Here is a 12,765-nt window from a genome sequence, read left to right on the forward strand (position 1 = left end):
GATGCTATTCTTGCCTACCTACATTTTCATCCCATGCATTTCAGAGCCTTTTGTCCCCACTGTTTATATATTTTAACTGAAGACAGCATAGCATTTGTCAGTGGGCCCACAAAGTCTTGTGCCACATCATTTGGTTAGCTTTTATTCATCACAGATGGAACTGATTATATTTATAAAAGGATTTATGCAAATGAAAAATTAACCAATGCTTCAAAAATAGCTAGTCAACTGTACAAAAATGCCAGATTTCTGTGCACTGCTTACAGTGTATTCCACAGGCACTTACCTGGCACCAGGCAAATATTGTACCTTCTTATGGGCCCAATCCTATCCATCTTTCCAGCACCTGTGGAGCCACAATACAACCCCAAGGTGAGGGAACAAATGTTCCCTCACCTTGGGGAGGCCTCTGTGTCTGCCTCCCCACCACAAGATGCAGCACATGCCCCACTGACACAGCTGCACTGGCACTGGAAAATTGGATAGGATTTGGCCCTAAGTTATTTTGGGTTTTTAAAAACCATCTGGTTCTGTTTTTGATCTCCTCTGTTTTGTTTTTATAACTTGTTTTCATTTACTGTTTATTTATATATCGCTTTTTAGGTTTTAAAAATATGCAGAAAGGGTAGCACATACAACAGAGGACTGTAACCTAACTTCTACAAGTAGAAGGCACTGTCATTAGGACAAGAGGGAATTATTTTGTCCGACTCCCTGCAGGTTTTTGTTCCCCATACAATCCTATTCCAAAAAGTCCCCCAGCTCTCTGTAGCAGAGTTCCTGGGAAAGTTGGGGGCTGCTGTCTTGAAGAGGGATTGGGGAAGTTTGCTGGCATTACCTTCCTTCCACTTGTAATATTTAGAATGCAACCCAAAAACAGAAACTGCAAAATATAAACGAAAAGAACAAACAGCAAGAGAAAACTATTAAAACTAGCACAGAAGTTTACCATAATAAAAACAATCAACTAAAAGCTAGGTGAAAGAAGCATGTACTTACAGCTCATTTAAGAACTACTAGCATTGGGGCCTGCTGTATCTGACAGACAGAAAGTTCCACAGTAGTGGCATCACTACAGAAAAAGGTTCTGGGTTTGGTGCCCACCAAACTAATCTGAGTAAGAGGTGAGCTAGCAGGGCCTGAGATGTGGTTCTTAATGCCAATGAGTTCAAGGGGCTCTGTGTGCCATCTAATCTCAGGGAAGTTGCTGAAATCTTGGAGTGCTGCCTAGAGACAGTTGGGAACTGGATGAGGGTCAACAAACTGGTTAAATCTGGGCAAAACAGAGATCCTTCTGGTTGGAGAACTACAGCTCATGCACCTTGTCATTTGATTCTGAATGCGGTTGCACTTCCTCTAAAAAAGTAGATTCACAGCTTGTCCTTCCAGATTTCCTGCTACTCCTGGAGCATCAGGTAAAGGAAGTTGCTGGGGGGATGGGGACACAACAACGACTTTGTCCAGCTGAGACTGGTGTGCCAGCTATGTTCGTACTGAATCAGTCACACCTGATCATGATGGTCCATGCCTTGGTGACATCAAGTCTTGACTACTGTAATATGGTCTCTATGGAGCTGCCACTAAAGCCTGTATGGAAACCGCAATTAGTGCAGCATGCAACAGCCCATGAGGTCTTAGAAGCATGACGATTTGATGCTATCAGACCACCACTCCTGTGATTGCACTGGCTGCCAGTTTATTTCCAGGCACAATTCAATGTGCTGGTTTTGATCTTTAAAGCCCTTAGGAATAGGTTATCTGAAAAATTGCCTTCTCCCGTACGAGCCGGATCATTCCCTAGGGGGCCCTCATTTGAGTGCCGAACTTGACTGAAGCCAGGTTGACAGCAGCAACAGGTTAGGCCTTTTCTACAGTTGTGTCAGTACTATGACATTCCCTCCCAGTAAAATTAAGAACTATGTCTTCCCTTCTAGTAGTAGCTAAAAACTTTTCTTTTTTTCATTTAGCCTTCACATTTTAGGTTTGGTTTGTACACTGCTGTTATTATTTTTAGATGCTTTTGTCATTGTTAAGAATATTGCTGCTGCATTTTACACTTTTGGTATATTTTTATTATGTTGTAAATTAGGCTTCTGTCTTTCTCTGACCTTTTATGGTTTATACCTTTTTAACAGTTGCATTTGATTGTATTTTAATCAACACTGTAAGCTGCCCTGGGCGCACCATTATTGAAGGGGCAAGGGAGAACTCTAAACATTTTAAGAAAATAAATAATGCCTTATTAGATTCATATAGGCACAGGCAGTCCTCAGGATAAATTGTTCCCAGGTCATGTAGGACTCTAAAGTTAACAACCAGCAGTTAGAATTGGGCTCAGAAACCAACTGGCAATCAACAGAGGTGTTTGATTCCGGTAAGATAGGTTTACACCCTTAAGTCTAACTGAACACAATGGGCTTACTTCTGAGTAAGGTAAAAAACACAATTTTCAAACACCTCTAGCAATCAGTGACTTGGAACAGAAGAGGCATAATATGTTCAAGATAATTTGAGGTGTTTAATTTCAAATTGTGGTTTTATTATCTTGATTGTTTTAATATTTCGTTGGATCATAAGGTTCCTTCCCTTGATGAAAAGTGCTCCCCCACCTCCCAAAAAAATCTTCCCTTCGAAGGAATAGTACCTTCTTAAATCCAGCCCACTGTCTGTACGTACTCTGGAAACAGAAATACTTGAAGATGAGCTATAAATATTAAATAAATACATAAAAATAATGCCATCTGTTTTATACTTTCTTGTGATGCAGAATTTAAAAATATAAGATTTGCAGCCCAAATTATATAAGTGATGCCAAATATGCACTCACCACAGAAAATGCCTAATGTATGCCTGCTTTTCCCTCCTACTCTGCCATATCTAACAGTACTTCCCATTCATTTTGTTCACAGTGTTCCAAGTTTCTCTGCCCCTGCTTTACATCTCCAGCTGGCCCTGGCAAGGGCAAGAAAACAGAGAGTTATGCCATTATGACATGGGTATATTCGATTAGATACTGCAGAGGGAAGCCATACATACAGCATACATCTTTGGTACAAGATGCACACTGAGCATCATTTATGTTTTGGGCCACACTACGCGTTATCTTACACAAAAGTTGTCAAAGCATGCACACATAATTTCTACTTTGAGAAACACAGAAAAGGATTTGTGAACAACACATTATACCAACCACGTCAGCCTAATACACTGAGCCCTTTTGTTGGCCTGTTCTGTATATGTCATTTTTTCAACTTGATCACCATAAAGATCTCTGTCAATACGAGGAGAAAGGGCACTTCCAGTAGCTGCTTGTGTTACTGTTGTTCCCTGTTCTGGGGAAAAATACAGAAGCATATTACTGAAACGGTTCCAAATGCTAAATACAGATGAATGAGCTCTCTCAAGAGTCTCTGATATTAACTCAGAAATGACCAGGGATGTTCTTAAAAAAATTACTGAAACAGTATTTTTGCCAGACCATATTTCTCTTTTAAACATTAAATATTCAAATGTTCCACAATAGCTATCAAAAGAAAAAAAAATCACAAAAATATCACAGGATTTGTCAAGAGATAAATCTGTTGCAATAAAAATAGAGATAAAAAGTTTACTTACTTAGGCAAGTTTTATCCCACCTTTCCCCTCCCAGATAACAGATAACTCCCATCAGCTTACCAATAACAAAATATATAATAAATAGAAATGTCAGTTTTGTACCTGAACTCTCTGCTACATAAAAGTAATCATCAGGAGTGAAACCAGACTCAAGCAGTGCTGTCCGACAGGCAGCTCTGACAACTTCTTTAGCCAGTTCCCTGAATTCTGACAGATTAGATGCTACCTGAAAGTTATAGTGTAGTTAGAAAATGCTAAATCATTTAAAAAGGTGTATGATAACTTTGAAGAGAATGAACTAATGAAGCCCACTTACATCTTTTAGCTGTGAGAACTGAGTACCTTTAAATTCATCCAATGTATATATATAATCCTTTTCAATTTGACAAAGAGCCAAATCACCAATTCGATAACACATTTCTGAAATGGTAAGTATTGCTGGTCTCAAATACTGCAAAAAAGTAGGGGCAAGTTTCTAAAACAGAACATAGAATCCTAAAACACAGTTAACAAAAATACTAAAAAACAGATGCCTACACAGAAAAAGCATCTTTAGTTTAATGGATCTTACTCCCAGCTAAGTGCAAGAAGGATTACAGCCCTATGGCCCAATTCTATCTGGCCTCTGCACTGGCAGAGTGCACACTCTGCTGGTGCAGACTGTCAAATGTGCCATAAAGCACATTGCAACAGTGCACGAGTTAGTAGCACTGGCTAGAAGGCCAGAGACTTCCTGCTAAGAGCAACATCCACTGGAGCAGGTAAGATCTGCGCTGAGCAGTGAAAGGGGAGGGAAAGGGTGGGAGTGTAATGTGGCCCGGGAGGGGGCCAGGATTTATTTACAGCACCACTGCAAGCCATATCCTATCCTCCTTCCTGGGCCTGATCTGGCAGCATGGACTTGGACCAGCTATACAGCTGGAGCTGATCTGAGATGACCAATTGTACAGGCTGGGGCTTACCCCCGGGCAAAGGAACCAATTGCCCTTTACTTAGGCATGGAGTGTAGCCTGTACCATTGCACTGGTGCAGGGAAGTTTATGTATGATTGGGCTGTTAGTTTCTTTGTTTCCAATTTTTGGAAACAAGATCTCAGGTATCTTATGTAGCCCGCATATAATGATTTTTTTAGATTATGCAGTGACTTTTTCCTTACTGATTAGAATCTGATAGCTTTACTTCAATGGCTGTGACCAGCTGAGGTACATTTTTCTCAAAATTTCAATAAGACAAAAATTACTTCAAAACCACATGTGTATTGTGCAGCATTAACCTACTATCTCTTCAATGTTATCATTAATGATGACTATAAGCATTTATTTAATGCTTTATAGTGCAATCCTAACTACATGTTGGGCTAGAAAATGTGCCATAAAGCTGTGACAGTGCATGGAAGTGCTCTGGAGCACAGAGGCTGCATCCAGCCTCCATGGCAGCTTCCCCCAGGTAAGTTGCGTCGGCCAAGCTCAGCCAACGGAGGGGTTGGGGGGGCAGGGAGGAGGCGTTCTGGGGCAGTAGAAGGACAGGCGGCGGGTGGGCAGGAGGCAGAGCTGGGATTCAGCAGTTATGCCGGATCCCAACCCTGTTCCCCGAGCAGCGTGGAATAGCTTCAAGCCACTCTGTTCTCCTTGGACTTGTGTCTCCTCAGGAGGTGGCACAAGTCCGAGGAGACCCATAGGGGCTACAGAGGCATACCCGAAGGTAAGGGAAAGAGTTTCCCCTTGCCTCTGACTGATTCACTTTGGGCACCTATCCTGTGCTTGATACAGTGCAAGCCTCTTGGCTTGCCTGTTCAAGCACAAGATAGGATTGTGCCCTTAGAGTGCTCAAAATGCGGCACATATATTAGTAATGAACACTGATAAAACATACATTGTTGACAATGAACAGGTTCTTCTGCAAAGCCTTGCGACATGCAGTGATCTTCTTGGAGCGGACATTCTTCCTCCATACATTAAACGATTTCCATTTGCGAAATATAGCAAATATAGTAATTCTGGAAAGTGCTCTGTGATAGAGATATTCCTGTTCCCAGCGTTCAAGTTCCAGATATTCAACTTCTCCATTACATGTATGAATAACTGCTTTCGGGCTGATAGTATAGTAGTCATTTTTGTTAATGCAGTCGTAACTTACAATTCTAAAAATAAAATAAAGATCAAGTTTAACGGGATACACAATAACTGAATTGACACAGTTGCCACGATACGAACAGACTGGAAAATTAATTAATCTGTAACTTTTTGGTACCTCTAGCACTAAAGAAACTACCACCTAATAGGAACAATTGTTGACTTCAGACATTTTTAGTTTCTTTTCCTTTTTTTACAACCAAATTGTCTATTACTCCATCTACCACCAATTCACCTTTAACAAGAGGCAGAAAGAGTATTGTCAATTACCACAACTCCCCTGTTCATGTCAAGCCTCCTTTTAACATTTGATTAGGAAACTGAACATATTACAGTGCTGGAATTAACAGGAAGACACAGACCTTTGTCAAAAGTAGGTCAAGGCTGATCATTACAGAATTCACTCACAAGAAAGTTACACGAATGAGTATTTCCAAAACATAATTATTTTATAGATATAAAGTAATAGTTCATTTTACTTTCTCCCTTTTTAAGCTCCCTCTGCGCCTGCAGCAGCGCAATCCTGGGGATTGTGTTGCTGCCTTCTACCCGCACCCGCCCCTTAAGGGTGCAGGGCCTAGGGCTCTCAGGTTGGGGTGTTGCGACGCCCCAGTCTGAGAACCACTGCTTTAGTACAAAAATATAAAATTCAAACTAAAAATAATTCTACTAAAACATCTTCTATACATACTGAGTGTCACAGCTATTGCATAAGAAAACTATATAAACCAGTGCAATGTATTTTTACATTCCCTGACTTGAGGAAAGACCAAAAAAGAATCAGCCTGTATCACAAAACATGTTGATAATATAATGAAGAAAGTTATAATTTACACTGCATTAATATTTCTGCTTATTATAAAGCTGGCCATTGTAAAATATAAACTCATTCACTCACTTCAGGTTATAGGAATCGTAGTCTATTGATGACTTAGGTACAGCAGGAGTCAGATATAGGAACCCAAGATTTTGGTTCTCACATATTATTTTTATAATTTTCAGAGGTTCTGTAATATTAGCTTTAATTACTTCTTCTGGTTCATTAAACACATAAGTAGGTGTGCCAGAACTTGGTATGCAGGCACTTAGCTTTACCACACTACGTGGCTGTTTAGGAGGAGTAGGAATTCGTTTCTTAGTCTGCAATTACAAAAGTAAAGTAAAAGAAATTTATTCATCACTGTTTGTTTTTTTTAAAGCCCAATTCTTCTTGCTTAGTCAGCCAAGGTGACTGCAGACAAGGTGCAACCCCCTCACCCCAACTTTCCTTTCTCTTGGTTTTCCCTTGACACACTCTCAAGCCCCCCCCCATTTCTTTTTAAAAATTTTTGCCACCAGCATCGCCTCAGCAATCCTCATTGCTGCTGCACAGCTCCTCCATCCCCCTGCTCCCAGCCTCCCACTCTGCCTTTTCAAAAGGCAGAGATCAGAGGCAGAGTGAAGAAATAGGACATCCGCTAGAGAGAATATGGCCCAAACCAAATATGCACTTATTCCATGAGAAAATACATCCATGAGTCACACTTGTAAGCTTCAAGAGAGATTTGCAGCCACACATTCAATGCAATCCAGGGTTTTCTTCATGACATTAGCCATGCCAGTATCACCTCCTGCATTGCCAATCATCCCTCAGCAGACTTCCTGGGTCTGATGAAATCCTAGCAGCACTTGCCCACTGAAACAGGTGGGAGTTTCCTTATAAGACTTTGTCCTTGCCAGGAAAAACACTTTTTGGTATACACTGTACTGAGTTCCCCATCCCAACTTACAAATTTACATCCCAACTTTACCCCCATGCTTTCGTCTCACAATTTCTGCAGTTTTGTTCTATAAGCAAGGAAACAGGGTTCCCCCCAAGGTGAAACCCCTTTTGAAAAAAAATGGGCTCCCCTCTCTGCTTTCAAGCAGGAAAATTTCCCAAAAACTAACCATTAATCAATTTTGAAACTGATTGTAAGGTTTCCAGGGCAACCTTCCTATTCAGAATCAGGTACAAGAGCTCTTGGTATCCCCTGCAAGTCTAGAAGAGAGCTGGGTTGATGATCAGTGGCAGGAGTACTACTGCACTTCCCAACCCACCTGCATTGGTTCATGGTGGTGTCCCCTATCCCCAGCCTCTGCAGCAGGTGACACCACCTCCCCTGACCGCAGCACCAGAAGGTTTGGAATTCCCCTTCTTGGACCCTTCCTTGTCTTCCTTCTCCTGGGTTGGTGTTTGCTTGGTTGCTCATCTTCTCCATCTGCTCTGACATTTGAAGGGCTGTTCTGGCGCAGCCAATCAAAGTGGGCCTTGCACAAAGTGAGCCGCTGCTCAGCCATCCTCAGACTGTCGTCGTCTGATTAGGCCTGCTCCCTGCTTTATGCCAGGGGGCAGCCAGGCAGTTGCAGGTATGGAGTCCTGCGTGGACCAGGTCAGTAGTGTGGGTGTGACAGGTCATCACATACATAATGCTGGGGTTGGTCATTGGGCTTTGTGATGCACAGTCCATTATTTAGGGGTTTTGTGTCAATGTTTTTTTGAACTGTGTTTGCACCCAAGACAGAAGCCAAATCTTGATCCTGTGTCTAAATGGGAGGGTCAATAGTTACCTCAATCAAAAGAGGTATCACTGCAGGCAACGGTGGATGTTCCCACAAGGATGTTCCTGGTCATTTTTGTGGGGGTGCCCAGCAGATGCCATGAAATGAGGGTACAGTATGAGGAGGAGCTGTGGCGCAGAAGGGTTTCCCTAGCCATGTTCCCTGTAGGGGGGTCTGTGCTGCTGTGTGTTCAGCTATTGTGCGATGCTGCAATGGCATTGCAACACCATCTCCAGATGCTTGGCGATGACATCCCACCTTATCACCAAAATTCTGGGGCACTGAGATCTGGGTTGCACAGCTGTTCAGTTTAGCAGGGGGGTTGATCTAGGATACCGTCTCACCTACCGAACTTACAGATATCAAGATGCACATGGGTTTTGAAGCCACATGTTCAAAAACTCATGTGGAAAAATTCAAATACACAGATTAGGAGAATAACGAGAAGCAAGGAGATACTTGGATATTCTGTGGAACAAAACTCATGAAATAAGGAAACTCAAGTGAGCATTGCTTCTGAACTTATGCTGTGTGCTTATGCTGTGGAAAATTCCCATATGGATTGCTTCACATGTGGTTTGGGCCCATGTCTCTACTCCTTCCATCCAATACCTAAGCTTGCCCTCTGCCTTTTCTATAAAGGGCACCAAGAGAGCAGCAGACACGAGGGTTAGCATGTTGCCATGGCCCTTGAGGCTCACCAGAGTTCATAAATGGGCTGTTCTAAGGTTCAGTTGAATCAGCAGACATTTTTTAATAAAGTTTTTTAAAAATATCAACTTCTTGTAGACTGATAGCATTATAATATTGTAAGATTACACATATAATAATCATGTTAAAAAGTAGTTTAATATTTCAATGTGAAATTAATTTGTACATTAATTTGCAAATTAACTTCCCAAAGGCTTTAAAGAATAATAGAGTTTTCTGAAGGACACTGTTTTCAAAAGGTATAATCTCTAATATACTGTACTACATAATATGTCAAAGTATTTAACATAATAACATAACATAATCCCTCCCATCACTGTTGTGTTTATGTTATCTGACCCAAATTTGATTTTAAGTAAGCTTACTATTAACACATCCAAACCCACTACAGATTGGATTAACAAACTGAAACAGCCACAGTCACTTCTTTATTGTTTTTCTTGCCCAAAGGAGATCTGGAAATGAAAGCTGCAATGATCTCCTTCAGATGAGAGAAATACACCTCCAGTTCAGTGCACCTCCCTTTAAGAAGAGAATGACATGGAGGACCTTTATTTTATGCACCCTCATAATTTTAGAAATTAAGAAACAATATAAGGCTTTGTGCAACTCCTCATAAATTTAAAACAAATGCAGCTCAGAGATGCAGGGCTTCCAAAGCACACAAATGTAACTTCAAAAGGCAAGAAGCACCTAATTATGTACACCTTTTTAACTTGGACAATACTGTATTTCCTCAGCTTCAAGAACACGAGCAACAATGTTGTAACATTACTCGTTTTATGGCTGCTTTGATTATATATGTATGCCTTGAAAAATAATTTAAAATATGGGATAAAAATGTTTTAAACACATAAACATACTACGTAATGATGTATTAGCCAAACAATACCTGTATTTCCCTAAAATCTTCAGAAATCTCCCCTGATATTGGTCCCACAGCAACAGGCCATTTTCTTTTCTCTGCTGAAGTGGTGGGCTGTAGTGCTCCAGAAGCTATTAGTCTCTCCTTGTTCTGCTGGTATATGTACTCAGGTTGCTTGTGGTACTGATGTACCTTCAATACAGGCTTGATTATAGAGAAACAAAGTCAATTTGAGATGAAGTCATTCGTGAAAAAGACAAATTCAATATAATTTAATTAAATTAAGTGAATGCAAATGCATTTGGGGTTAAAGGATTAAGAATAGGAGAGGGAGCATTCAATGCTATATTCTGCTCCCTAGTAGCTGGCTGCTACACTTATCTCATAAGTTAATTGAGGTTCCCACTTCATCAGCCTTAAACCATACCAATTCTTTTGTTGCTGTCAATGCCTGCATTTTGAAATATTATCCTCAGTTATAGACAATCATGATTCAGTACACTCAGATGAGCAATGAATTCTCGTTTTTATCTCCCTCATTCCTAGATAGATATAAAACAGGAGTTTTCAAACTCCTCACCTTCGTGACCCATTTTTTGTCCACAGTGAGCCCCAGGACCACCAAGGCCAGGAAGCTGCAGGGTAATATGGCATGCGATGTGGAAACTACTTCCACCCTGCATCACTGGCCGCATTACGTTATATAATGCAACGTATTCCCAATCTGTGTATCACAAACCACTGGGTGGGTCACAACCCAATTTTCTGTTGGTCAGTGATGTGCTGCAACTAGGAAGCTGCATGGCAGTCCAGGATGCAACACAACCAATGGCATGGGCTGTGCACTGGTGTGACCCAGAAGCAGTTTCTGTGTTGCATGCCTTAATGCCTGCTGGCTTCCTGATCGCAGAAGATGGTGACCAAACAGAAATCAGGTCACAACCCACAGATTGGGAAACACTGCTTAGAATATAATTTGCATAATTACTTATATTTGCACAGTATTTATTATAGAAGCGATAGAATTAAAACTTAGAAATTGTATAGTATTTCTTCCTCAGCAGAGCAATAAAGATAACACAATTTAACAGGAAGATTAACAATAAAGTTTGAACATACCCTTGTGCTTTTCTGATTCTGTTAGATGTCCCATGGCATAAGGCAGTGGTTCCCAAAATTTTTGACTGGCAGCTCCCCTGACTTACCAGGCCATTGGCAAGTCTATGTAGCATATGCACAAGCACTGGGTTTAGCTTTAGTATGTGGCAACAACCGCAGGCACACCTGCTTGGCCAGAGCACACTCTGCCAGCCTTGAAATATGCTGAGTGTCTAAGCTCAGTGCTGTAAACAACAGGATGTTATAGAGAAGTGGTCATATCTATGGAATGTGTTGCGGTTAGCTAGAGCCAGCTAGTTGTAGCTAGAAGCTTATCAGTATTGCTTCATATGTTTGAGAGTGAATAAAGGCTTGGAGGAAGCTAAGCAAAGCTCACTCCTTTCTCCTTTTCATCTTCCGGCTTCCTCCCAGCATTTACATTTGAATCCTTGTCTGCCATCTCATTCATTGCTCTGACTCCTTGCTGCTCCAGTTCCTTCTCTCAAGCCCCCTCATTTGCTTTTAAGCCTGCACTATATCCAGCAGCTGGGCTTCTGAGTCCTGCTGCTCCCAAAGTTGTTGCTACACTCTGGGTAGAGACAAGCGCCTCCAACTCAGAAGACACTTTAATCATAATTAAATATATAGCTGCAATGCTATGCACAGTTACCCATGCATAAATGCTGAAGTCAATGGGACCTATGCAAGAGTTCCGGCACCAGAACAGCAATCATAGGAAAAGAGCCCACAAGGTTTTCAGTGAATTCCATAGAAATTCAGGATAAAAAAATAGTAGCAACCTAGCCTCAGAAATCACAGGTGGCCATGCTGATCTCAAAATCTCCAAGCCACATTCCGGTAATACAAACTCATAGAGCGATTTAAATGTAACCTACCAAAGGCTCCAGTTTTATGGGCTGCTGTCGCTTCCTTGTTCTATCTTGTGATTTTGTATTACGTATAAATTTCAGACCTTCAGGATTTATCACTGTTTGTTTTGTAGCCACGCTAACCAGTCTCTTCCTTAATTCACTTCTTGAAGGACATTGTTTCACACCAGAAGGAGGCTGTTCTCCATATGAACTTTCTTGATCACTTCTGCCAGTTGTAGAATCTGATGTTGATGGGGAAGGTTGTAAATAAGGCAATAACACCCTTTTAGACATAATTGCCTGAAAATGAAACATATCACTTTTGGAATATAGTTTAATGAAACAATTCCATGAATTTAACACATAAGAAAAGTTCTGTCGTATTTCAATAGTAAGGAAGTACAGCACAGAAAAGCTGGCTTTCACAAAAGCACACTAGCAGCACAATCTAGTCTACTCCCAGCACAATGTATGTCTACTCAGAAGTATGTTCAATGGGACTTACTCCCAGACAAGTGAGCACAGAACTGCAGTCTAAGACAATAAAACTAATATTAAATACAATGGGGAAAGGTGACATTCAAAGGGGCTCTGTCTGGATAATTCTCTGGAACGAAAACAACGACGTAGCTAGAAAATACATTTCCACTGGTCAGATGACAGATGTCCCTTAGAAGGTTGCACTTCCTGCATTCCAGGATGAACATTAAGGGAAAGGGAACATCAGCCTGGCCGTACCAATAGCAAGAGACTGCAGTATCAATAAGGAGATTGCCACCCCCTGCTTGCCTGAAAAAGAACTCTGCTCCAATTTGCTACATTGCCCAAGGTCTCGGAAAGCATTGGGTAGAGCAGCCATTAGGCACCTTTTTTGGCTAGGGTTCCTTAGGAA

The 12,765-nt window shown here is 41.2% G+C and overlaps 1 protein-coding gene across 1 annotated transcript in view; it reads right to left on the bottom strand.

Moving 5' to 3' along the window:
* DNAH6 (dynein axonemal heavy chain 6) overlaps window positions 1–12,167 on the bottom strand; it is a 192,545-nt gene extending 180,378 nt beyond the window's left edge. The window contains exons 1-8 of the mRNA XM_066618431.1: window positions 11,898–12,167; window positions 9,931–10,107; window positions 8,289–8,306; window positions 6,646–6,887; window positions 5,488–5,755; window positions 3,928–4,066; window positions 3,718–3,837; window positions 3,191–3,317 (exon numbers count right to left, since the gene is read on the bottom strand). Coding sequence (XP_066474528.1) covers window positions 3,191–3,317; window positions 3,718–3,837; window positions 3,928–4,066; window positions 5,488–5,755; window positions 6,646–6,887; window positions 8,289–8,306; window positions 9,931–10,107; window positions 11,898–12,167 — 1,361 coding nt within the window. The remainder of the gene's footprint in view (window positions 1–3,190; window positions 3,318–3,717; window positions 3,838–3,927; window positions 4,067–5,487; window positions 5,756–6,645; window positions 6,888–8,288; window positions 8,307–9,930; window positions 10,108–11,897) is intronic.
* Between the last annotated feature and the right edge of the window lie 598 nt (window positions 12,168–12,765).

This window comes from Tiliqua scincoides, chromosome 2 (assembly GCF_035046505.1).
Source record: "Tiliqua scincoides isolate rTilSci1 chromosome 2, rTilSci1.hap2, whole genome shotgun sequence".
NCBI classification, from domain to species: domain Eukaryota; kingdom Metazoa; phylum Chordata; class Lepidosauria; order Squamata; family Scincidae; genus Tiliqua; species Tiliqua scincoides.